We start from the raw sequence: 26790 nt of genomic DNA, 5'->3' as shown, positions 1-26790 counted from the left end.
AATTGATGAAAATATTGTTTCTGCAAAATTTTCCATTTGCTGTAGCTAAATCAAATTGTGTAGGTTTTCTAATTTGAATTACTTGTCCTGTATTCATATTCTGTCCTAAAATATGAATTCAAAAATGCTGCCTAATAAGAATGCTTTGTACCAGTGAAGAATAAAGGCAGTTTATTTGTGCAATATCAAAATACACGAGGTAGGGACTGCTTTACTAAATCCATTTCCTTTTCTTCCTTGACACGGTCCCGCTACATTTTCCAACTCTCTAACAGCCATAGGAACCAGAACTATGAGCAAATCTATATAGTGATAAAGCAAACAACCGCCACCAGGTGGCGCCAGGCCCAAACAGCAGCTAGTACCAACAGCGTTTTTCGGATACAACCGGACAACACCCCAGAGCTCCCAGCCAGCCAGCTGCACAGGCTTTTTCTGTTATTTCGTCAACGCAGCATAAATGCAAAACCACATTTTAGCTGTTTAAAACGTTCTGATCCTGGTAGCGGGGTTTTACCACATATGAGTGAAAATGATACCTGGAAACAGCAAATTCAAAGTTTATTGTGTTAGCTACAAGTGTAAGATACGTTGTGCCAGAAGATAGTATGTAAACCTTGCAAACGTTGTGGGGCTTTAGAGTATTCGTGGTGTTTCTAGAGGGCTCGTTGATCTGGGACAGTGTCTCTGAACGTTACCCCAGGGGCATCAGCATCACCTTGGGACTTGTTGGTGTTTAATTAAAGAAGGAGGCCATTAGGCTGAGGTGGCTCCACGTCATGCAACCCATGTAAGCAAAGCCAAGTCTAAGCCCGTAAATGTCTCAAGGTTATGAAGTCAAAATGCTAAGGACAACCATTCGCAAGGAACCAACTAAGCTTTAAGCAATACCCATCAAATGAGTCCCTTGCTTTGCTTCTGCGCTTTCTCTCTGTGTCTTTCCCCTGGTTCCTGTGGGTGGAGCACTCCTAACCACTTCCGGTTTGGCGCAGCCTGAATGGAATGGATTTTTGCTCAAATAAACTCTTAAAAATGTTATTGTGATTCAGTTTATCTTCTAACATTAGAAATGAAATATTTTGGGCCCCACACCAGACTTACTGAATCAGAAACTCTGGAGGCGGGGCCCTACAATCTGTGTTTTAATAAACCCTCAGGTGATTCTGATGCGCGCTAAAATTCGAGAACCACCTGCCCAACGAATGACACTTGGCAAAGCTGTAGGGTGACCTCAACGGAGTCTAGATTAGAAATAACACTTGTTACTCCTTGTCATCAACTAATTAGTTCTAGGAAAGGGAAATCAACAAACCAGTTTGGTTACCTGGCTGTGATGTAAATATTTCACGTTGAGTGAAAAATCACAAAATCAGTGAATTTGTTTGAAATAAAATAAAGTTGTTTGGAGTTAACTCATAAATCACTAAAACGAACTGTTTTATTTTTTATTTCACTTTTCAAATTAGTGTTTAGGTACATAAGAGCATTAAAATCTAATTTTATTGGTTATAATTGGTTTTATTGGTTATAATTTCAAATTCTTTGGGAGACAGTCAAACAAGAGACTCTAAACATTTCTGAGGTGTAACTCTTGAGACCGTGATGAACCCCCAAGTTCAGAGATATGCCTACGGTAAATAATTTCCCTCTTAAAAACGGATGAGAGAACATTGGAAGGAACAATGTAACCTCTGCAGGCTTTTGGTGACATTTGCTACAAAACTGATGCTGAGTAGGAAACAAGACAGCCAGGTTGAGATGTAGATGATGGGCAGTCGGTTAAGTTCACTGATTGGCTAACACGCTCACTTTTGGACACAAGTCAGAAAATATACGCTATGCAAACCTGTCTCTTAACAGAATTGTAAGTAACCATGTAGACGGATCTCCTGGCTTTCTTACTAAAAGTCAAAACCTCAAACATTATATCCACAAATGCTCTGAATCTCCTGGAAAAATCTTTTTTTTTCCCTTAGTTCTCCTTCTACTTTTGGTCCAGTGAAAATATTTATTTGGCATCGTTCATGGATGGTCCAATGTGGAGGGACATTATACATTTTTGGTTGAATGCAGCCCTTCTCTTTCTCTTGACAACAGGACAAGAGGAGATGGTGCTACACTGCGGCAGGGGTCGGGGCCTCCACCCAAAGAAATCACAAGCAGGAACAGTGAGGAAGGGGCGTGTGTCCGACGAACTGAAATTTCAGCGGAGGATTGACAACTATCATCTTGCGACAGTTCGAGTGCATGTTGATTTGGAGTTGGGGGAAGAAGTCACTGATACCCAGCTTGGTGTAAAGATATCTCTGATACCCACTTAGGGTAAGATAACACTGTAAGCAATTGGCAGTCTGACTGATGAATGGTTTATAAACTTTCCCATAAAGAAGAGGAATACCTGGGAACCTGAAATCAATGGCTTCATTTTGTTCCCTCTCAGTCTGTCTCCTTTGACATTCAGAGCCACTGAGAAAGGGGATCACCTGAACATGGAGGGGAGTAATAATAAAAATCATTCAATTCTGGGAGTGCTTCATAATTAGAAGTAGTTTTCAGCCCTGGCTGTCTAACAGAGTCCTCTGGGGAGCTAGTTCCCAATATATACACTCAGGTCTTGCTGAATCCATCACTGAGGAATGAATTACGCATTTTCACAGTGTACTCTATCTGTGATCCAAGGGGTACTTGTTAAAAATGAAGGTTCTGGGTTCAAATTCTGACTCTACCTCGAAGTACTGTGTGACCTTGGGTGAGTTATTTTAATTCTCTATCCTTCCATTTCCTTATCTATAAAATGGTGATAAGAACAGCACCTACTTTACAGGGTCAAGTTTAAGAGAGTGAATGCACAAGTGCAGAACAGTATCAGGCACTTAAAAATAATTCCATAAAAGATTATCATAACTTAGAGCTTGCAGCACTACATCCATTTAGACTTGGATTGTCTTTACCTTCTAGATCAAAGCATCATGTTGATAACATCACCGAAGGATGAAGAAGGGATAAGCTGGGATTTGTTCACAGGGAATTAAGGCAGCTAGACCCTCCACCCCCATCTGTTTTCCAAGTACAAATACATTTTTCTGAATATGGACTCTCATAGCAGGGAAATAAGTCTGTTTGGTTAACTATTTGAACAAATAGAAGACTAAATGGATGAGTTATTGTGCATATACTAGGTAGAATCATTTAAAAGACTGTACAATGATAGCTGCTTTTCTGTTAGGGTTGAAAAAAAAATCACAGATTGCAATATATGCCCCAGGAAGTTTTCATTCTTTTTGTCTGGAAGCTGAATTCAAAATGTTATGTTAAGGCTTCCCAAAGAAATGCTGTTCTGGGTGACAGTTTTCACAAAAGGTTAAAGGGACTCAAACATTTCAAATAAACTGAAAGCATTAAGGTGGATGTTTGTTTTTAATTATATCTTCCCTGAGTAATGGAGAATGTGAAAGGTAGCCTGATCAGAAAGGTCCAGAAACATGCCCCAGGGCTGCTATTCTATTTTAGTGATTGCAAAACTCAAGAAGCTACCTGAGAATGGATATGTAAAAGAAATGGCTCTTTTTCCTCAAAAGGTAATTAATTTGGATTTTGATAGAAGACGAATATTGCTTTTCAAAATTTTTTTGAGGCCAGCTGACATCATAATATTTTACCAAGAAGAGCTCCCATTACTTTACAGTGTTTATAAGAGTTCTTGGAACAGCCCAGTTGAGTAGAAAAGTAGAGGTGTAAATTCAGAGCAAATTCAACTTATCACAAAAATCCAAGCATCATTGAAATACCATTTTAAAGTTCTAGGAAAAGGTGCACTTATTTAAAAGCAATAGTAGTAGAAATAAATTATATTGATATGATTGTCACACTAGTTGACAACGTGAGGAATAAGTTACTAAGAATTGTGACTCAGGGCTGATGTGGAGAGGTGTCAATTACCAGATGAGATATCGTCCAAATGCAAACACACCAGTAGAATCAGAGGCCAAGAGAACATAGAAGATGTTGGAAAGAGCCAGGGGAAGAAGGGAGACCTGGGGAAGGAGCAGGGAGGCTGGGGGATGGGTGAGGAGAGGAGCACAATGCAGCGGTCAGGTGGAACAGGCCAGAAGCCACATGCTCAGAGAGGCAATGAAGGTAAATGACTGGGAACATAGACTGGATTAGACTGGCTCAAGCAGAGCTGGATTAGAGCCCCGGGCAGGACATCTCAATTGTCTGACTTGGGGCAAATAACCTACCTCTTTAAGCCCTAGTTTCCTGATGGGTAAAATTGGGATAATGATACATTCTCTTGTATTGGGTAGTTGGATAGCACATGGTAAGTCCTCAAGTAAACCAGGGGTCCCTAACTAGTTTATGAAGCAAAGTTTCATACAGTTCACAGATGTTTTATTAGGCCCATAGTGTGCTTTAAAAAATTATCATCTTGAATTCCTTGAAATGTAAGAACCTCAGTTTGCCTTAGCCCCGACCACTCTCTTTGGTTTATACCCTGCCCACTCTACTCATTTATATTACCTGCTTAGAGTGGGCCGCTGAACTTGTGACCCTTGAAGTATTAGTACCAGCAAGCAAAGTTTTTCAGAGAGACAGAAGCCATGAGGTGCAAAACAAACACCCAAATCTTTCAGAATCTTGAAAAGAGCTGTGGATCTTAGGAGCCAACGTGAAGAGGTGTCAGAGGAGCCATCAGGTACTAAGAGATGCCCAGAAGGGAGCAATCAGGAAGATCTAAGTTACTGTATGGATGTGCTCAAAGGAGTTTATGGAAAACTGGTATGTGAGAATATCAGCCTTACAGGTATTAATAGTCAAAAAATATTGTGACCAGTAAATCCAAAGGAGCTAAAATATTTTTATAAACCAGATTAGCTATATTATATTCAATCAACCTTACCAAGATTAAAATTGTCTCTCTATAAAGTATATGTATATTACATACTATATGTATATCTAAGTATACATGAATCTGATGTTATATTAATCAACCTTTCTTATAAACGTTTTCCTGATCTCTAATTGTCTCCTGTCAAGGAGGTCATGAGAGATGGGAGTTCCTAAAATCCTTTTGAGCAAGGTATTTGTGATACACTATAGGGAAAAAATTTGCTGAGTAAAATCATCCACTAGAGGGTGCAAAGATACCACACATGAAGATGATTTGAGTGGGGGAAAAAAAGAAAAAATGGACAAATGCTTATTTTAAAGGTCTGTCTAGAGGGGAGATATCCTCTGTGGTACTTAGGCACACCTGCACTGGAATTGCCATGGTAACAGTTAAAATGGCAAATTCCTAGGCTGTGTCCCAGAGCCATATCTAGGGGGCGGGACCTGGAAATATGCATTCTTAATAAGCACCCCAAGTGATTTTTATGTACGCTCAAGTTTAAGAATTACTCCCCCGAGGAAATAAAAATTTACGGAAATATATTAGAGAGGAGCTGTAGTCTCTAATATTTTTTCACAAGAGTGAAAATAATTCCACCTCCCTCCCTCTTGCCAAAAGAAAAAACCCAGCCAAATCTGGGTTGCTTAATACGCTGTCATGTAAAAATACAAATTTCTTAAAGATTTAATTAATAGATGCATTTAAACAAAGTTTCTTTTAAAATATTTAACCAAGAGTTGGTTGTCTGTTTTCTCTTGAAGGTTATGTTGAAAAATATTATATCATACCCTCTAGAAGAGATATCAGTATATTACTGCTTCAGGCACAGTTGAACCAGTGGAAAATCTACGGTGCTGGATCATGGGATCCTTAATTATGGACTGTGACTTTAAGAAAACAGAAAGAATAATTGGATTATATTTCATAAGATGGCATATTCCCTCGTCTCTATAGATTTAAGCCCTTGTCTAGGACTCAGAATTGCCACTGCCATCCGTGATGTTCTTCCCCAGAAGCCCATTTCTCACGTTTATTTCTGTTGTGTGCCTCTCTTCCTTCCTCTTCAGGGACTATCCCCAGCACGTGTGGGGTCTACACAGGCCGGTTGTCAATCTTTGTGCCTGAAATGATCATGGCCTTGCAGTTTAGGAGCAAGAGCCTATGCACTACGCAGAATCGTAGAGACAGGGAATACTAGCAGACATTTAAAAAGACCAGATTTTACCCCCTCATTTTCTAGATGAAGAAACTGAGGCCCAGAGAACTGAACTGATTTGCCCATAGTAATACAGGAAGTTATTAGCAGATTTTTGTTTCTAGCTTTATTGAGTAGTAGATGCTTTCCTTCAGGAGCTAATTATTGAAGCATCACAACATATCAGATATTTTCTAGGGGCCAGAGAACAAGATAGCCAAGACTCCTGCTTTCATGAAATTTACATTAGTATCATCATTGTGGAACTTTGTGTATTTGTTACAACAGGGGACTATATAAATGCCCATCAGTGAGGGATAATGGGCTTTGATTTAGGAAGTGCCTCTATCTCTTTCCCAACTGTCTTACTATCTTTCATTATGTGTGTGTGAGAGTGTGTGTGTGTGTGTGTATGTATGTGTAGTTATCTTTCTAAACTATTCCTTTGGATGGCAGTAAAGAAAAAGAGAAGTTTCTCCGTGGAATCTCTATTGTACCATAGGGCAAGCCCAGTTCTACTGACAGCCCACTGTCAATGCATATTTTCCTGGGTCAAAAAACCCTCTTGCATCCTAATTCCAACCTGCTTTAACAGTAACGTCACATCTGAATACTGTGTGCAACGTGATGGAGTGGAGGGTTTGTTGTTGTTGTTTTACTCTCAGAGTCTTTTAACCACATACAAATTTGAAATAAATCTGATAAATAAATATATATTCTACTCCAGCTTAAATGGCAGCCAATGAAGCTTTAATCCCTCTAAATATTGATCCAGATTTTGCATACAATAATACAAATATAATATAATAATACAAATAAAACAGTTTTAGTTAATACATTTAAAATCAGTTTTATTAATGATTTGATATCAAGCATAATTAATTGGCTCAATAGATTACCTTTGAACTTGTTTTTGGCATTTTAGAAATTCAATCTTTGCTAAGAATTTTGTCCTCAAACTGAAGACTTTTCTTTAAACAGAAGGGATCTTCCATGTTTCCAAGATTATATAAATTCCCGAAATTGTATGTAAAATGTTGTGTGTGTACTTTTTCTGGAGAGAGGTCTACAGTTCTCGATAGGTTCTCAAAGAGGTCTGAGACATTTTCAAGGTTAAAAGCCCTTGCTTGGAACTGCTTTCCTGTGAATTGATTTAATATTAATATCTCCACTTCCTGCAAAAGAAGGAAGCACTGGACCCGGGTAGGGCAGGAGGTACATACAGTCTCTACAGGCTGGAAATGAGACTTGTGGTTCAGGGACTTCACAAGTTTGGAAAACAAAAAATGGCTCTGCAACCACAACTGGCCTCAGTTCTGCATTGGCAGGACTTAGAATGGACTCTGAATCCCAAATGCCGAATCTCAGCCTCCTGGGAGGCAGGAAAGCATGTGTAACGCTTGTTCATCTCTACATGGGAATGTTCAACTGTGTTCCAATATTTTGCTGTTTAAGAAAGGCAACTGTGTCCCATCCTAGCCTCCCCAAATCTAGTTTTCCTCTATTTAAGAAGTTGCTTTGAACCAAGGGGAGCTTCTGGGTGGCTAAGCATCTCATTTCAGTGCAGAGGACACGAGAAGGATTTGTTCTGGACCTTCAGGAGCCCTTGCCAAGGAGTCTGTTTCGTGTAATGATCCCTTAGGTCTTATTGCTCTCTGTGGAATTTCTTGAGACAGGTAATATTCTAGAACAAATTCCAGTTTTCTTCCTAAAGCTTGAGAAAGAAGTGAATATGAGAGGAATGCTTAGTCAAAAATTCTTATTTAATAGTCTGTCATTTTTTCCCTCTGTCTCTTTGGAAATCTAATAAAAATGGGTTGGCCTTGTTTCTTTCTCTATGTCCTTCATTCCCAGTTATTAAAATTCAGATAATAAAGACCTTTTTCCTCTGTAGATTCAGTTGTCAGTTTCTCTAGTACCATTGGATTCCTGCAAAGGGATAGAAATTAAATGATAACACAACCTAATATTATTCTAATAATTTATTCTTATAAAAACGAAGAGGTGAAGTTTAGTTATCCAACATTGAAAATGGATAGGTTTAATTTTCCCATTTAAATATACCCTTTTTATCAAAGGTCATAAAAGGCTTCTGATGCTTGAGCTGAGTATGATAAAAGGGGGAAAGAGGAGAGGGTGGACATTGGGTTATGTGAAAATTTGTGGGGTTGTGTGGGATAGAGATTTGTCTGTGGAAATTTCAAAGAGTGAGGAGGATCATGAGAAGGAAGGGCAGGAGGTGAGGCAAGAAGAGTGGGCAGGACTGGATGATGAAGAGCCTTGATTATCAACCCAAAGCTTGGGAAGATGGGGCATGGGATTGACATGGACAGATGCATGTGCAGAGAAAAGTAGAAAATGGTCTTCCCAGATTTCCTTCATGGAATCGGTTCAAAAGAAATTTCTTTATGACTAGTTGAGGTGAAAAGCAAGACCACAAGGGACATGAAGGTGGGCTGACGTCTTTCAGGGAGTGAACAGGAAGAGCGTCTCTGTTGTTCTGAGGAGAGGAGGGGATGGAGGGCTTGAGAGAGTTGAGCAGGAGTTGGGTTGGATGTGGAAGGCTCTGGCTTCGTGATGGAATTCCTCTCCTGCTACTGAACTCACTAAATGTTGAGGTGAGTGTATTTGGGAACAAAATCTACAAAGTGACAGATCTTTGAAATAGATTTACACAAACAGAAGTGGGACAGCCTATATGGACACAGTATGTAGAAACAGAGAAAATAAGTCATAGGCACTTTCAGAAAACAGGTGCAAGATATAGATTGTCCCAGGCCATGCATTTGGAGTTTGGGCCAAGTTTAAGCAAATTGCCAAGCACTAAGGTAGGAAGGAGTTTGGATTACCAGGGTTTTAGAAAGGCATTCTTGCAGCTGTATGGAAGGTGAGAAAGGGTGACTAACTAGTAGCTCCTGCTACTAGGTTTTCCCTCCAGGGGAGGGAAAGAATTGATGTCTTGATGGTGGGTCTTCTTAAATATGACTTCTACTTTGGAGAACATTGATAGTCTCATGGGTGAACTCCCTTAACTTCCTGTCTTCGGACTAAACATGTATTTATAACTGCTCACACCCTGCTTACTTCCTTCCCTCTTATCTAAGAGGACAAAATTTTCCTCTACAGTCCAAATTAATCATTCCTCGTGGGCCTTCACCCTTTGATTGTATCTTTTCAGTTGTTTTTAACTCCTCTCCCTTTCTCTATAGCCCCCTTCCCTTCAACATGAAAACCTGCTTCTGTGTGCCCCCCAGCTTTTATTTTACAGTAGCTCATCATTATTATTAATTGCATGTTCATTACAGGAAATTTATAAAATACAGAGAAGTAAAACAGAAATCAAATCATTTTTAATCTCATCTGCAATGTATATCTTTGATCTTTTTTCTTTATGTGCACATAAAATAAATTAGAATGTAAACTTTCAGGCCACTGTAAAATGGAAATTTAATTCTTGTATATCTTTATTTCTTTGGAGCACTACAGAATGGAGGTGGGGAGATATGGGGAGTGGTTGACAATTAGGAGAGTATAAAGGCAGGTTCTTTTTGTGCTAAGAAGAGGTCAGAGGATGGGGTGAGGAGGAAAAACATACCCATGTTGGGAGCCTGGATGACAGTTAGGGTCATCTAGAAGCTGCTCTAGCAGGCAGAGGTCTCACTGCTCAGGAAGAACTTGGAGAATGAGTCTAACAAAGGACCACTTTGAGAGACACTGTTTAAAAGATGGGAGCCATGTAGGGTCATAGTCACCTCTCAAAGACCATCCATCCTTTACTTAAAAACCTCTGATTACCTGCACTTGTGTCCTAGGATTGTCATTCTACCATCAGTGGAGCCTAAGAGGACTGGAATTTATCTCCATCTGTTGATTCACCCACTATCTCCCAAGCAGGAGTGTCCCTTCTGTGCCACAATGCTTCTCTCAGAACCGATGTGCATAACCAGCATGGGCACTCCCTTTTACAATGTCCCAGGACATTTGTACATGTAGGGAGGGGAGTCAGCCTTGGATATCTAGTGGGATAACAATGGGGCAGCCTTCCACTCTGTAATTAGTGGGGAGAAGCAAGAACTGAACAATTGCGTGACACCAAGCCTCAAATTGTTCTCTGTTTACACAGTTTTTAAAAACAATTTTATTGAGATATAACTGACATATGTACTGCACATATTTAAAGTGTAAAAATTGATAAATTTTGACAGATATTATATACCTGTGAAACCATCACCACAATCAATAAGATGAACACATCTATCTTCTCCCAAAGTTTCCTCTTATCGCTTTGTAATCCTTCCCACCCAGTCTCTCCATATCCCATCCCCAGGGGACAAGTGATAAACTTTCTGTCCCTGTAGTTTAGTGTGCATTTACTAGAGTTTTACATAAATCGAATTATACAGTATATGCTCATTTTTGTCTGGCTTCTCTCACTCAGCATAATTATATTGTATCATGTATCAATATTCATTTCTTAAAAGGAATTGCTGATAGTGTTCCATTGTATGGTTATACCACAATTTGTTTATTTGTTCACCTCTTGATGAACATTTGGGTTGTATCCAGTTTGGGACTATTAAAAACAGAGCTGCTATAAACTTTCATATGCAAGTTTTTGTGTGAACTTATGCTTTTATTTCTGTTGGGTAAATACTTAAGGGTGGAATGGCTAGATTATATAGTAGGTGTATGTTTAAATTTTTTAAAAACCACCAAATTGGTGTCCAAAGTGGTTATACTGTTTTCTATTTCCATCATCAGTGTGTGAGGGTTCCAGGTCTTCCACATTCTTCCCAATTCTTGGTATGATCAGTCTTTTTAATTTTAGCCATTCTAATAGGTACGTAGTGGTAGATCCTTGTGGTTTTAATTTGCATTTCTCTACAATGTTGAACATCTTTTTATGTGATTGCTTGCCATCTATATATCATATTTGATGAAGTGTCTATTGAAATTTCTTGCCTATTTTAATTTATTGGGTTGTTTGTTTACTTATTGTTGAGCTTTCAGAGTTCTTTATATATGTGGGATACAAGTCCTTGATCAGATATATGATTTGGAATTTTTCCCCAGTATGTGGCTTATCATTTCATTATCCTGATTGTGACTTTTGAAGAGCAGATGTTTTAAATTTTGGCAGAGTCCAATAGCAATTTGTTCTTTTATAGATCTTGCTTTTTGTGTCATATCTAAATATCTTTGCCTAACCCAAAGTCATAAAAGGTTTTCTCCAATGTTTTCTTCTAGAAGTGTTATTGTTTTTGGTTTTACATTTGTAAGATACATTTTGAGTTAATTTTTGTGTGTGGAGTGAAATACAGGTCATAATTTGTTTTTTTGTATTTATTAAAAAGACCATCCTTTCCCCACTGAATTGCTTTTGCACCTTTGTCAAAAAATTATTTGACTGTGTATGTGTAGGTCTATTTCTGGGCTCTCTGTTCTGGTCCATTGATTTGTTTGTCAGTCTTGACAGCTATACTACACTGCCTTAATTCCTATAGCTTTATAATAAGTCTTTAAATCAGGTACTGTTTTCCTTCAATTTTATCCTTCTTTTTTAAAGTTGATTTGGCCCTTCTGTTCATTTGCATTTTTATATGGATTTTATATTTAGTTTGACAATTTATTTTAAAAGATGCCTGCTGGGATTTTTATTGGGATTGGGTTGAATGTATAGATCAATTTTGGGGAAAGAATTGACCTCTTCACAATATTGACTCTTCCAATCCATGAATACAGTTGATCTCTCCATGTAATTGTCTTTAATTTCTCTCGGCCATGTTTTGTTGGTTTCAATGTGCAGGTCTTGTGCATCTTTTGTCAGATTTATCCCTGAGTATTTAATAATTGTAATGTTATTGCAAATGATATTTTTAAAATTCTAATTTACAATAGTTTGTTAATAAATAGAAATAGATTTGATTGTTATATATCAATCTTGTATCCTGCAATCATGTTAAATTCACTTATTAGTCCTAGTAGCTTTTTGAAGAGTCCATCAGATATTTCTACATAGATAATCACGTCATCTGCCAAAAAAATAGTTTTACTTAGTCTTCTCCAATTTGGATTTTTTTTCCTGCATTATTACACTGGCTAGAACCTTCTGTATGATGTTGAATAACAGTTTTAATTTTAAATAAAAAAACAGAGATTATACTAACATACTTCACTGAAAACAATTTTTTAAATTTAACAATAGATCATGAATATCACTGTATTTCATCTTTCATGGCAGCATATATGCTATCATATAGCTCAACTGAAATCTATATTATCAGCCCACTATTAGAAATTTTCCTTGGTTTTGGTATCATAACTAAATATTTTTGCCTATCCCAAAGTCATATAGATTTTCCCCTATGTTTTCTTCTAGGAGTGTTATTCTTTTAGGTTTTACATTTTGTTGTTCACTGTTATAGCTAATAGTATGACAAGAGAGAATTCATGTAGCAAAATATTGTGTACATCCATGATTACTACATTAACGTAAATTTTTAGAAATGAAATTTAAGGAAAAAATTGCATGATATATTTAAGACTTCTGATACATACAGCCAAATTGTCCTCCAGGAAAATTATACCAAATTATCTTGCTATAGTCATGCACCTCATCTTGGTCAACAACAGACCATATATACATTGGTGGTCCTGGAAGATTAACACCATATAGCCTCGGTCTGTAGTAGGCTGTACCATTTAGGTTTGTGTAAGTGCACTCTATGATGCTCACACAGCGATGAAATCACATAACGATCCATTTTTCAAAACAAATCCCCTTTGTTAAGTGACGCATGACTATACTAGCCTGTTTTAAATGCCAATTTAAGAGGATAAAATTGGTGCGAGACTGTTGTTTAAATTTCCATTTTTTAGATTGCTTATAAGGTGGAATTTTGTGTGTGTATGTATATGTGCTTACTGACCATTTGTATTTCTTTGTGAATTGCTTTTTTTCCGTATTTTTTTTCTATTGGTTGCTCATCTTATTGATTTTTAAGAACTCTTTTATGTTTATCTGCAGTAAACAATCCATCCCTTGGCTCTGTGCTCCATCTATAACTACTGGATTGCTTACTGCTTCAGAGGCAACATTTTGGAAAGCATATTCCACCTTTCCCCAAATGTCAACACTTTCTCACTGAAGGGAAGCAGAATTTGCCACCCCTAAATATGCCTCTTTGGCAGAAGGATTAACTTGAGCTGGCTATTTTTAAGAAACAGCAGACATGGGAGGAGCTCTGAAAATCAGTAGAAGTTATCCTTTTGTAAGGGACATTTACATTTACAAGGGAAATCTCCACTTGTAAGGTTGTCTCCCTCTCTGTACCAGGAAGAGGAGGATAAATCTCTAGAAACTCTTATCAGTGGAGAAGGCAGGGACTGAAATCTGGATAACAACCTTACCCTTGTTTATTGTGCTTTTCCCGGTAATCTCCCATAACTGCCCTCCACACAACATCTTCTTTTGTCTTTAGCTGGAGATGGTATTTAAGGTGGGGGTTTGGGCCATTTCAGGGAGTTACTCAGTTTTCCTGGGTCTCTCCCATATATACAGGAGGTATACATGTTAGCAAACTTCTGTTTGCTTTTCTCCTGTTAATCTGTCTTATATTACACTGGGGTCTCAGTTGAGAACTTAGAAGGGTCGAGGAAAAATTATTTTTCCTCCCCTATATCACCTTCCATTGATTATTCAAGTATCTGAAATCCAGTTGTCAAAAATGTTACCCCACTGAAAGTACTCCTGCCGAAATTACTAGTAATCTCCTAATTTTATGTTTACTGTCAGTTCTGTCTGTAGTACCTGACACTATTGGCTCTTCGAATTTCTTTTAAACCTTTGGTTTCAAAAGTGTCACTCTCCACTGGTCCTTTGCCACTTTCTGGCTGTTGCTCTGTATCATTCTCTGCTGGTTCCTCTTCTCCTCTTACCCTTCATCTTAGTCCCAGGGCCCCATCTTCACATTCTCACGCACTTTCTCACTCTTCACATCTGAGCCTGAGGCTTCCACTACCAGTGACTTCTGCCCACACTTCTCTCTGAGTCCAGACTCAACCTCTCTCAGATTTACCTGCTAGACCTGGTGGGCCCATTCATGTGTCCTGACTGGACTTATGTCATTTCACCTGATTTGCTTATCTGCATGTATATTGTCCCCCAGGTAATAACGAAATCCTTCACCCAATCACTCAGGCCAGAAAGCTGAGATAGTTTCCTAAACCTCATCCCTCCCTTGCAATATAGCTCAGTAACTGAATCCTACCAAATGCCCTCCTCTCCGTCTCCTTAGCTCCTGCTTTAATTGAGTCCATCTGTTTTCTAGTTCGCACATTGTACCTGGCTTACTCACCTGGGCAATTCATTCCCTACACATTGCTGCAGAGTGACCTTTCAAAAATACAGATATATTAATTCCTTACTTAACACCCTTAAATGTCTTCCCATTTCCTCCTGGATAAAGTTGACATTCTTTAGCAAAACATCCTATATAATCTGACACTTGCTTTCCATTTAATCTTGTCTATCATTTGTCTTAACAATAACCATAGTATTAATAGTTTTATATTGTTAATTTAATTCTCACAACCTTTCTATGATGGATGTGGTTTTAGAACTTCCATTGTGGATGAGGATGAGAGGTTAAGAAACTTGCCTGTGGTCATCTTTCTCTGGCAAAGCCAGCTTTATTCAATGTATAGATTATTCATCCTCTGAGCACTTAAAATGTACTGTTTTCTTGCCTAGAATGTCCTCAACTCTCTCTATCTCACTGGGAGACATCTAATCACCATTTATAAGCAGTTTCAACTTCCTCCTCCCTGGGAAATGTCTCCTAACCATCCAGATAGACATGATCCTTCCCTACTCTGAACCAAAGAGGCAGTAGAAGATAGTGCTTAAAACCATAGATTTGGGCATAGCATTGACTTAAGACCGAATCCCAGCTCCATCGTGTAAAAACTGAGACCTTAGACAATTTACTTAACTTCTCTAGGTGTCAGTTATCTCATTTGTGAAACTATGATAAGAACACCTATTTCATGTTTCTTGGTAGTGTTAAATGAGATTATGTGTATAACAAAGCACGCAGCACAGTGCTTGGAACCAGTAAGCAATCAGTAAATTCTAATCATCGTGGCCATTGAACTAACGCATGTTAGTGTATCATCACTGTAAATGATCTATACCTCTACCGAATGTCCTTAATGGTAACCCCGGAGGAAAATTTACCAGGGACCTCACTGACCTGATAATCTGTGCATTTGCTGAAATATTTAGATTTAACTACTATAAATTATTTAATTGACCATGTTTCCCTCTTCGCTTTGGCTGCTAAACCTCTTGGAAGCAGATAACTCTTCCCATCTAACTAGTACACAGGACCCATGGTACACGTCCTCCTTATGTGTGCCTTATGATTCACTCCATTCACTTTCTTTTACTACAACCTCCTTAACCATTCACCTTTTTGGTATGTATTTCTGTAAGCAGGCTCAAATCATTTGTGCATTGTGATGGAGCGCTAATGATATTTGAAGGATATAACAGGGGAGGGCTGAGCTAAGCAACTAAAAGCCTTTGTAGGCTGGCTGACATCTGAATGCCTGATCTGTCAGATCACAATAATGGAAGGGAGATAATGTCAATTCTTCAATAGTAGATATGATAATTTGTATTATTTTATAGATAAAGTTCTTTAGTTCATTGAAATAAGAATGGCAACTGAAAGGAGCTGCGGTATGTTTTGTCTAATAAACATGCAACATGAAAATGCTCTGAGCCATTAAGACCCATAACAAATCCTCATTGAAAGCCACATATTTGTGTTCTCCAACCTTTGGGAATCATGAAATAAAACATGGATACGTTTTATGTAATCAACTGTTGCACAAAAATGTAAGGAGTAGGAAGTCTTATAAATATTTGAAAAACTAACTGGAAATCCAGATCAATCATACTGGATGAGAGACTAAGGAATACTTCCAGTTACTATTGGGGTTAAATGCACCCTGTGAGTTGTATTACCAAGATTAGGTTTGAAAACAAAGTCTTGAAATCTTCAAACATCAGTAAGAATCTTAACCTAATTCAGTCTTCTTGTAAATAGTGAGCTAGCAAAAAGAGTAAAAAGATCCTTACTATCTTTTCATGGGGATTTTTCTTTAAACCAACCACTCAATCTCTGGGAAGACACTTTTCCCCATGATGCTCGTCTCTGAATTCAGGTGTGATGCTGTCCTAGCTTCTCAGAGAACTGTGGAGTTCACCCACTTACACGGAAAGAACGCTCAAAACTGGGCCTTGACTCTTAAAAAGGGGGAAAATCCATAACAGATGGATGATATTAACCCCAGAAAATACTTTGTCTTTTAATCTAAATTAGGATTTAATTTCGCAAACCATGAAAAAGCTGTTGATTGCAATCAATTCACATAGAAATTAGTCAAAACATACCAACATTGTTACTACAGCTTCAAAAATGTAACTGCCTGTAGTAAACAACCTCACATCTCCTGGAAATGCAGAGATAGGACATAAGTGCTAGGGGATTATTTTAACTTTAATGCTTTAATATACACATTATTCCTCAAGTCAAATTCTTTCACCGTAATGACATGATATCTTATAAAAAAAAGTAATAGCTTTGTGCATATGGGGGACGTGGTTGACCCTGCGTATTATAAGAGATGACTGTGACTTAGGGTTTGCAATATTGGAAATGTTTTCCAGAAGGGAGAAAACAGTGAAGTGGGTTGCCTTGACAACACGGGTTAGTTGCATCAAGAAATCCATGGCAATGCAGGACCTTCTGGTACGTCAAGATTGCAAACTATCTACCAAATTAGGATAAAAGAAAAGTAACCTCACTGCAAGGCAGTGTTACCTGACCTATGAAATATTAGTTCTCACTTTTTATCACAAACCTTGTTAGAAAATAGATGAAAAATCAAGGTGGCAAGACAGTCCGGAATGCAGGAAGAAAACAGACAGAGCAAGGGTTTTATTCCTGAGTCTGCCCACCTCTCCTCGAGACCATGGCACCCACAACAGGATTTCAGGAGTTCCTGAATATTCTGTGAAAGTTGATTCTGCTAAGAAAAATATCTCTTGCCCTGATTCTGTTGATTTCCCCAGCAGTCTCCCACAAAGCTTCTCTATGGGGAATATCAATTGCCCTTATCGCATATTCTTAAATAATGAGCATAATAAGGATTACCACAACAAAGCTAGTTATTAGTTGAATAGAAAACAAAACCTGTTAACATATGTGCCCTCTAGTCCAATTATCCTGGCAAGGCGGAGGAGAGAGTTATCTGTGAAGTAGCCTCAAACTCAAAGCCTATTACAAGAAACCTACATTATTGAACAATCTCGTTTCCTTCCTCCAGCAAGCGCCCCTTTGTGGCACTGTTCTTAGCACGCAATTTTGATACTCTGCTTCTAAAAATCACCATAAAGCAATTTTGAACAAGGAGCTTGGATTTTCCTTTCACAAATGATTTTTTTTTAAAGGTAAGCAAAGCTATGCTTTTCTTTGGCTTAAACTGCAGTATGAGTTTCATTTTCAACATGGTCGCGTCCCGCAATTCATTTATTTTTGGAGATGGGCCCTGAGTGAAGGAGACATACTGTGTGGTTGTTTGACCTTCCCTTTTGTATTTCCTGGCTTTAAAATTGTGGAAGGGAATTGGGACCGGAAGGACACATGCTAGGAACAGAAGAACTGCCTCTGTAATTACAAAGTTGAGACGCACTAGCCCCAGCTCTATGAGTACAGACAGTATCAATGGCAGATGGTGACAGCTCCAACACGGCCAAGGCCAAGGTAACCTAGCAGAGTGTGCTATTGACTAAGAAGACCAAGAGAAAAGAAAGTTTTGTTCCAAGTGGCATTTATTTCTTTTTCTCCTGAATAATAGAAGGAAGCCTAGTAGATGGACCCATCACCTACGAAGGGCCAGCGTTACTCTTGAGGCTTTGTGTCTCTTAGAGGAAAAACTATCACGCCAAGCCTATGAATCATTTCTAGGGTGCCAATGGATGAACAGAAACATTGCTTTTTAGAAGTATCTTTAGAAGTAAGAAGTGAACAGGCATGACAACAACAATGACTCACTGACCGACTAGGGAGAAAAATAGGCATATTATTGGGGAAGTATGACATAGAAATAGTCATGGACAGCTTCTGATTCAGTCCTAAATGTTAGGATTTCTCAATTAAGATAACAATATAGAGAATCTAAGCAAATGCAAAGCCATCATGTGTGCTTTTAGCTAAGTCCTTTAACCTTATCAACTGACAAGCTACCTAATGGATCTTTCATGCAAATACTCTTACAGGACCATAGGAAACAGGAATTTTATCCAAGAAGACAGAAGTCATCATTCTGAACATCATTTCTCATGGGAAGTGGGTCATCTGTCTTTTGTCTACTTAGCGTGACCACACTTAGGTCAGTCTCATGTGGGAGCTATCTGGATGAAACATGTGAGTGTATCTTGTGGTCATACTGAAGAAAACCCCTCTATTTTAGAGAAGAAAGTAGGCATGTCTAAGTAAAACCTATAGCTGGTGAAAAGCAATGAACATACAAGGAAATCTTGCATTCTGGTTATAATTTTACACAAGCATGCAATTTTGAGAAAGATGTTTAACAATCTGTAGGTCTTGTGTTTTTTCCCCCTTATAAAGTAAAATGTTCGAGTAAGTGTTCGTAATCTTTTTCTTTAGAGACCAAGGATTTTTCAGAGTTCCAGCAGCTCTCAGAGGTCAAAGGGGATCAGAGAACAGGAAGGACTCTGGGTCCCTTTTTCTTTACTTTTCTCACTAGTCTAACCAGAGTATTTCAGCTTTTACTGCTTTTATTATTTCCTCTTTTATTTAACATTTTTAAACAAACTTTTAATTTTGGAGTAATTTTAGATTTATAGAAAACTTTCAAAGATAATAAGGGCTGTATACACCCCTTGGCCAGTTTCCTCTAATGTTAACATCTTACATTACCATAATACATTTGTCAAAGCAAAGAAACCAACATAGTTCACTAATATTAACTAAAGTCCAGACTTCATTAAGATTTTACCAGTTTTCTCACGAATTTCCTTTTAAAGTTTAGTGAGATATTGTTCCCTAACGAAAGTTCTGAGACTATGTCATTCAAAGAATTTAGAAAGTATGGGAGAGACATAAAAGATAATCTAGTACCTAATTGAGGCTTTCTTTTTGATACGATCAGAATTACTGGAAGACCTGAGTTAGGAATAACTTCCTGCTTTTGCGAGTCAAAGCTACAGAAACTATGGTTCTGCACCAGCATCACTCAGAGCTTGTTAGAAATGAAGAATCTCAAGTGCTCCTCAGGGCTTCTGAATCAAAACGTGATTCGATTTTTGAGATTATTTCCATAAACCCACAGAAAAAGCTCATTTTAAAGACTATATAGAATTTCATTTTACGACAATCTCCTGCTCTATCCTTCTGCACCTTTCTTTACCATTATTTAGAGGCAATCACTTTTAAACATGGGAGGTGACGTTTCTGACATTTACCTCCATCATTTTATATAGCATGCTTCTATGCTTGACAACTTAGTGATATTACACATCATCTATTGATCTCTTTTTATTGTTGTTGGTGATTTAATGCTTACGGTCCTCCTCATTCACATTCCCATAACCTCCCACTGTAAGTGTATGGCTATTTTGGTTACATCAATAGAAGAACTTATATTTTCACTATATAAAATGGAATTCTTTAAGAAATCAAGTGTTACTCTAGAGCAGTGTTTTCAAAGTGTTATCTGGGAATCTTTCAAGGGACCACTGTGGTCAAAACTATTTAATAATAATTATTGAAGACTTTTGTATGGTAGGATTTTCCAGAAGCTCCGTGATGTATGGTATCACAACAGACTGAACACACACACAGATATGAGATTTCAGTTGTCTTCCATTGGGCCAGACATTAAAGAGATTTGCAAAATGAAAAACAATGCAACTGTTCTTATTAAATATTTTTTGTTTTGGAAAATAATTTTTTTCATAAAAGCATATTACTAATCTTAACATGCAAATGTTTCTTATTGTTACTTTTAAATGATTTAATAAGTACATATTTGAATATTTCTCAGTTTCAATTCCTAATATGATGAATATTGATAGATATAACCCATTTGTAAGAGTCAAAGAGTCTCTAAGACCAAAAAGTTTGAGAATCGCTGCTCGAGGGTAATAATTCACCTTGTCAATAAATTTCTCTTGCATTTTAGAGATAATCCTCTTTTAATTATTTGCTTAGGATGTACCTCCCTTAATTTTTTTCTATATCCTTCATTGCACCTATCCAAAACCCCTCAATCTTATTCCTCAAGCAAATCAAATATTCTAGCAAATTGATTTTTTCCCAGAGACCTCTGATCCTGAGGATTCTATTTTATTCTCCAGTCTAAGCTAGTCACTCTCTTGGTCTACATTATCTTTTGCTCTGCTCTACTCCTCTGCAGCCTCCCTAGGGGTGATCACTTTCAAATAGTTTAGAAATGCTGGGTGCACAGCCCTTGTGCTAGGAGCTTCTTTGCTCCTCTGCTATGTTGCTTGCTGTGCTTCTCTAATCCTAATTTTTTTCCTGTATCAAGTCCCCTACTTTGCTCAAGCACTCCCTTGAAAAGTTTCCTAAGAGGGCATGGGAAGTAAGTTTTTAGTATCCTTGCATTGTCTGAAAATCTTTATTCCACTCTTAGATTTTATAGGTATATTTGCTGAGTATTAGAGTTGTGGTTGAATATTCCTTCAGAATACTCAAGTTATTACTGCACCGTCTCTTAGGATGTATTGTTGGAAGAACACCATAATTCTGATCCCAATGGAATTCATCAGAAGCTTTTTGAAAGATTCCAAAATTTACTATTACTTATTCTTGTTATTCTGAATTTTTATAGTAACGTACCTCTAAGTCTTTATTCATTTGTGCTGGATAATCATGCCTTTCATTTTGCAGAAGCTCTCTTGCATTATTTCTCTCACACTTTTCTCTTTTTCTCTTCTCAGTATCTAAAAATTTTCTTAACCTAACTCTAGACTACTTTTACTAAGACTTCCAAAAAACTGTTTTATTCCTCTTGTCCTTTTAGTCTAGTTTCTGGAATATTTGCTCAATTTTTGTTTTCAAGTCTTTTCTTGTATGTTTCTTATTAGCTGTCTGATTTCTAAGGGATTTAAAAAATCTACATTCTTCTTTTTCTTAATTGATGGGTGCCTAAAATATAAATATACAATTTAACCAATTGAGCTTTCTTCATCAATTTCTGACACCAAGTCATGGAAGCTTCCTAAAAAATATTGGAAAAGTCATTCTTTCCCTCTCCAATGGAAGTGTTTAAATAGCACTGGGGTTGTATGTTCTAAGTTATAAGCCCTGATATCCTCTAATTTCCACCAAAATCAAAATGTTTTTTGAAGGAGATAAATCATGGCCTGTGAAGAGCAGGAATTCTTAAGTTGTATGACTTTGGCTGGGTTTCATTGAGTTAAACTCAAGGGGTAAGCCAGGAGCATAATTTCTGCTATTCCTCCAAAGTAACCTGATAACTATGATTCAGAAATTTGCATTAGGAGACACTCAAAGGGAAGACAGAAGGTGTCAGCTATGAGGAAAGGTGGGAAGATAATTTTCTTATAGAAACAGATTAACCCCTGAGCTTGGTCTTTTTTGATTTGAGTCTACTCATTAAAAGAGTTTGGAAATATCTTTCTGATGATCAGGGCTTGGATCACAAACCTTCCTCAGGAGCTGTGTGAAGATTAGTACCAGCCAAGCCCTCTTAGCTAGGGCACCTTTAGGAAGAGATACTTATCTGGGCTGCTGGGATCATCTTCCCCAGGTAAGGCACACAGTTGCACAAATTGGTCTATAGATGTCACAGGAAACAGGGGTCAAGGAGGACCAGAGACTCCCATGGCACCATGAAGCTAAGAATCCATGACGAAGGTCAAGGTACCAGTTGCTCAAGGTTTCTCAGTGCCAGAAGGCTCAGGTGAGTCAGGTGCATAGGCATTTGAATTCCAGGACTCACAGGACAGGTATTGACAGCAGTTGTAGGGAAGGGAGTCTCTCCTTTCACTGAAATAGTATGGATTGGTGCTCGTGTTGACAGATGTTGCTGAGTTGTTCACAGCTGCTTCTTCCATTTGACATAATGGTTCTTGAACCTAACCAACACTAGTGGCTCATCAAGGGTGGGGGTTGAAGTTATGTACTCAATCCGTGCACATAGTCTTTTGGAACATATCTTCCAACACTCTAAACTGTTCCAGGGTACCCTGTGTGGCTCCAGTGAGCACATCTTGGCTTTGCTGATATGAGATCCTTAGGGAGCACCATAGTTTAATCAGCTGGGTCACACCATAGGGTTTCAGTTAACTCTGCGTCCTTTTACCTTTCTTACATTTTTGAATCCTAAATAAGACTGCATTAAAAAAGGAGGCGAGGGGGCTGGCCCGGTGGCATAGTGGTTAAGTTCGCATGCTCCGCTTCTGTGGCACAGGTTCAGATCCCAGGCATGAAGCTAGCACCACGTGTCAAGCCACACTGTGTGAGCATCCCACATAAAACAGAGGAAGATGGTCACAGACATTAGCTCAGGGCCAAGCTTCCTCACACACACACACAAAAAGGACAGTTCTACTGCTTTAAACAGCTTTGGAAAGAAGTCATAAACTCAAAAGACACTTGTAACTTAAACATTTTAGGACTACCAAAGACGCTGAAAAGTTGAAAAAAAAAACCATTTAAAACTTACAGATACTAATAGTTAAAGTTTATTCTCAACATGTTCCAGATACTGTGCTAAGTGCTTTACATGTATTATCTCACTCAGATCTCCTAACAACCATGTAAAGGGCATATCCTTTATTATCTCCATTTTGCACATGAGGAAATCCAGGTGTGGAGAAACCAAGTAACTTATCCAAGGCCATAAAGCTATAACGACCACTTTCAAAGACCCAAACCTTGGCAGACTGACTCTGGAAATCAAGCTCTTAATCATTACGCTAGTCAGATAGAGTAAATAAAAATAACTGGACTATTGGATTACTTTGTAGAAGTCTTTAAAAGGACTATTTCAATGCATCTATAACAATGATTAATTACTCTATCAGGTGTTCATATGCCAATGACTGCCTGGTCTACTTAGCAGAACACTTTAGAAAGTAAGCACAAAATAAATTTTGTTCAAATATGCCAGACAAGGCTAATGATTTTCTTTATTTTCTTTAACATTTTTTATGAACTCCTGGAAAGGTTCCAGTATGTTAATGACTTTCCTGTCTTAATCTTGCTTACTTTATTAATTTGGTCAGCAATTCCTTATAGACAAACTAGGTTGCAAACTTAAACCAGCATAACTCTTATCTGGATGACTACACGTTCTGAATCACTGGACTACAAATTAATTAATGCAGATATCCCTGCAATCATCCAGTGCTCTCTAGTCAGTTCCTTGAAAAGGTGCATGCTACTCTCTTATTGGCCTTAAAGTGGATTCAATGCTAAATATTGATTTAGTAAGAACAGAAAGTGAATTTGCTACAGAGTTGATAATGGAGAGCTGGGAAAGAATAATATCTCCAATTTATAGGACTTTACCATTTACAAAGTACTTTTACTTGCATTATTTTATTCCTCAACACCCTGAAAGGTTGGCAAAGTAGATATTATTCCTACTTCTCCACCTTCCTCCTCTTTTTTGATAGACAAGGAACCCATCTCAGGTCACAGGACTCACCTATGGCCACAGGCCAACTACACTGGGGTTTGAGTGCGGTTCTTCTGCACATTCAATCTGGGCTCTTTCCACTGCATTATGCTGTAGCCCACTGGGCAAATATTTGCAGAGATATATGGACATTTCTATCCTGCAGAGATCATAAACTCTTGGTCTGTGGGCTGAATCAAGGCTTCAGATCTGTTTTGCTTTGCCTGAACAGTTTTCAAATTTGAATTTGTTACTATTACTTAAAAAAATTGGAAGAGATTAAATTAAATCTAGAATTTTGGCTTCATATGAAAAAGTAGTTAATTTGGCAACAATCAATTAGAGCTGAGTAGCTACTTCTTCCTTTGAAGTAGGCACATCTATTTCAGAATGTCACAGTCTCCACCACTCCTTATTATAACCCAGTACTGCGTTATTTGCCATTTATCATCATAAAGCCAGAGTGCTTCTTCATTCATTGATATTACCTATCTGGTTCCTGATAAAAAGGAAATTACCTATGGGACTGAGCAGATACTGTTGGTAATTTTCTCAGCCATCTTGAAAGGGTTGTCTTCTTCATCTTTCTAGCTCTGGTTCCCGACATTCATTTGACAACCATTTTGTCTTATTTTTCCTTATCAAATTGTTCCCCTAATGGAACAGAGGTAGTTGTGAAATTGAGGATTTCTTCTCCTAAAAATTCCCATAAGTTTCCCTGGAGTTATAATTTAATAGTTGAAATTATATTAACCCTGTCTGGAGTTACTAGAATTATCTCCCATACTGTTTTCAAGTCCATTTAAAAATATTATGACTAACTCATTTTCAAACTCCCAGCCTCCATCCCCATCCCAGGAAATTCTCTGAGATCAGAAGTTTAGTCTGGTTCATCACTATAATCTTCATGCCAGGGATGGTGACTGGCACATGGCAGGTGGTCCATAAATATCTCTTGACTGAATGAATAAAGCAGGAGTAGGGAATCATAACTGGCATTACTGGAACCCTCTCCGTGTGGTCCTTCAGACACAGCTGGCTGTTGGTGTGGTCTGATTTATGAATAGAGTCCAATAGGAGATTATCAGGCTTGTGGGGAATAAGCCATTTCTCAGATCCAGAAAAGAATCTAGCTTCAAAATTTGTTACCTTGTTTATTGATAAAAATACTTCAAAAAATATAAACTTTTGTATTAAACTAGCTCTATATTTACAGAAATTCTAACCTTTAAGAAAATAGAATATCTTTCTTAGACAACTAAACTGATTTGCTTATATCTTCAATCCACACTGGTTTCCTTTACTGTGATAAGGAGAAAATGGCTTTCAGCCCAGCGTGCCTCTATTTTTAGGGTCAGAAGTTTTCTGTGTATGTCTCAGGGCTGCTGAACAGCTTTGCTGTCAAGAATCACTTGAATTTACTTCACTTTAGTCTTTAGCCACCTGCTTACAACTTATAAGAAGAAAAATTGCGGCATGGACACTTACACCCAGCTTCCAGTCACTTTTCAGGATGCCTTCTTGATACTCAACTGCCCTCAAACACTCTCCTTTCCTCTCTCTGCTTCTTTCCTCCTCTTACTCTTCCTTCTTCCTTTTTTGCTCCTTTCTTTTTCCCTGTCTTCTTTTAGTCATGCCCCCCTCCTTTTATTTTTGGTGAGGAAGATTGGCCGTGAGCTAACATCTGTTGCCAATCTTCCTCTATTTTATATGTGGGATGCCACTTCAGCATGGCTTGATGAGCAGTATGTAGGTCTGTGCCCTGGATCTGAACCCATGAATCCCTGGCTGCCGAAGCAGAGTTCATGAACTTAACTACTACGCCACTGGGCTAGCCCCAAATCATGCTTTTCAATGCTTTTTCTTTTTAAATATAGAGAGACTATGTCTTGTTTTCCTCACCATGGTGTGCTTTAAAGGGCAATAACAAAGCTTAAGGAAGCACACAGGTTATTTCTTCAGCTCTCAGACCTTGGACTCCTTCGTTACTCAGCATCCTGTCCCACACAACCTAAGCTACTTTAAACATGAAGGATTCTCTCTATACCCATTTCCCTTTTTTTCTGAACATTTAAAATACATTTGAACTTGAGGTGTCTTTCTTTTTTTAAAAAAAGTGGGTTCCTCACTTTGCTTTTCATGATATCACAGAATTTTAGGTTCAAAGAAACTTAAAAGATAATCATGTTCAGTCGCCTCATTTTACAGATGAAAAAACTGAGACAAGGCTCAGAGGGATTAAGCTTCAAAACCAGAACTAAAATTTGATGTTCTGACTCTTAGCCCAGTACTCTTTTCTTTACTATTTGAATTGCCTATTTGTCTTTTTTTATTTAGCTACTTTCCTTCTATTTCAGTTAAAAGAGGATTTCAAAATATTTATCATTCTTGGAGAGTAGGTTTGGTTCTGTGTGCTAGGGGAGGGAAGTATGCGGTGCCCTGGAAGGAAGTCCATGCAATAAAGCACTGCTGTCTTCTAGCTAAACCTCTTTTTTTCTTTGCTTCATGTTTCCCTGTGGAGTAACACAGCTTGCCTCTCTCTCTGCTCATCACTCACTCTCTACCAGGGAGAATGAGATAAAGAACTGGGTGTGGATTGCCCAACCTCTCTGCCTCCTGTCCCGCTTCCCTCACATTTTATAATCTTGCATGCTGTACATTTCACGGGTTCTGCTATACCTGTGCTGAGTGGGTAAATTGGCCTAATTCAGGGGAAAACATTCACATGCAAGATAATAGCATTGGTATGATTAGGCTGTGGGTGGTATATCCGTGAGGGAAACAAGAGAAGAGGAGCCACTTGAAGGCACCATGTAGAGGAAAATAGAAAATTGGAAGGAATCTGGCTTGTGAGAGATTAGTTCTCTTTAGGAGTGAAAACTTTCAGCTGCCTATCTTATTATAATGATGATGATTTCACACAAACATGTTGATGCATGTA

At 38.1% G+C, this 26790-nt stretch overlaps 2 protein-coding genes across 11 annotated transcripts in view; one reads left to right on the top strand and one right to left on the bottom strand.

Moving 5' to 3' along the window:
- Nucleotides 1-3402, top strand: part of TMA16 (translation machinery associated 16 homolog) — a 58875-nt gene extending 55473 nt beyond the window's left edge. The window contains exon 7 of the mRNA XM_023636356.2: nucleotides 2098-3402. Coding sequence (XP_023492124.1) covers nucleotides 2098-2218 — 121 coding nt within the window. The 3' untranslated portion in view covers nucleotides 2219-3402. The remainder of the gene's footprint in view (nucleotides 1-2097) is intronic.
- The window catches only part of MARCHF1 (membrane associated ring-CH-type finger 1), a 763974-nt gene that overhangs the window by 17704 nt on the left and 719480 nt on the right, over nucleotides 1-26790 (bottom strand). The window lies entirely within an intron of this gene.

Source organism: Equus caballus, chromosome 2 (genome assembly GCF_041296265.1).
Source record: "Equus caballus isolate H_3958 breed thoroughbred chromosome 2, TB-T2T, whole genome shotgun sequence".
NCBI classification, from domain to species: Eukaryota; Metazoa; Chordata; class Mammalia; order Perissodactyla; family Equidae; genus Equus; species Equus caballus.
This window is presented reverse-complemented; position numbering and strand designations above follow the sequence as displayed.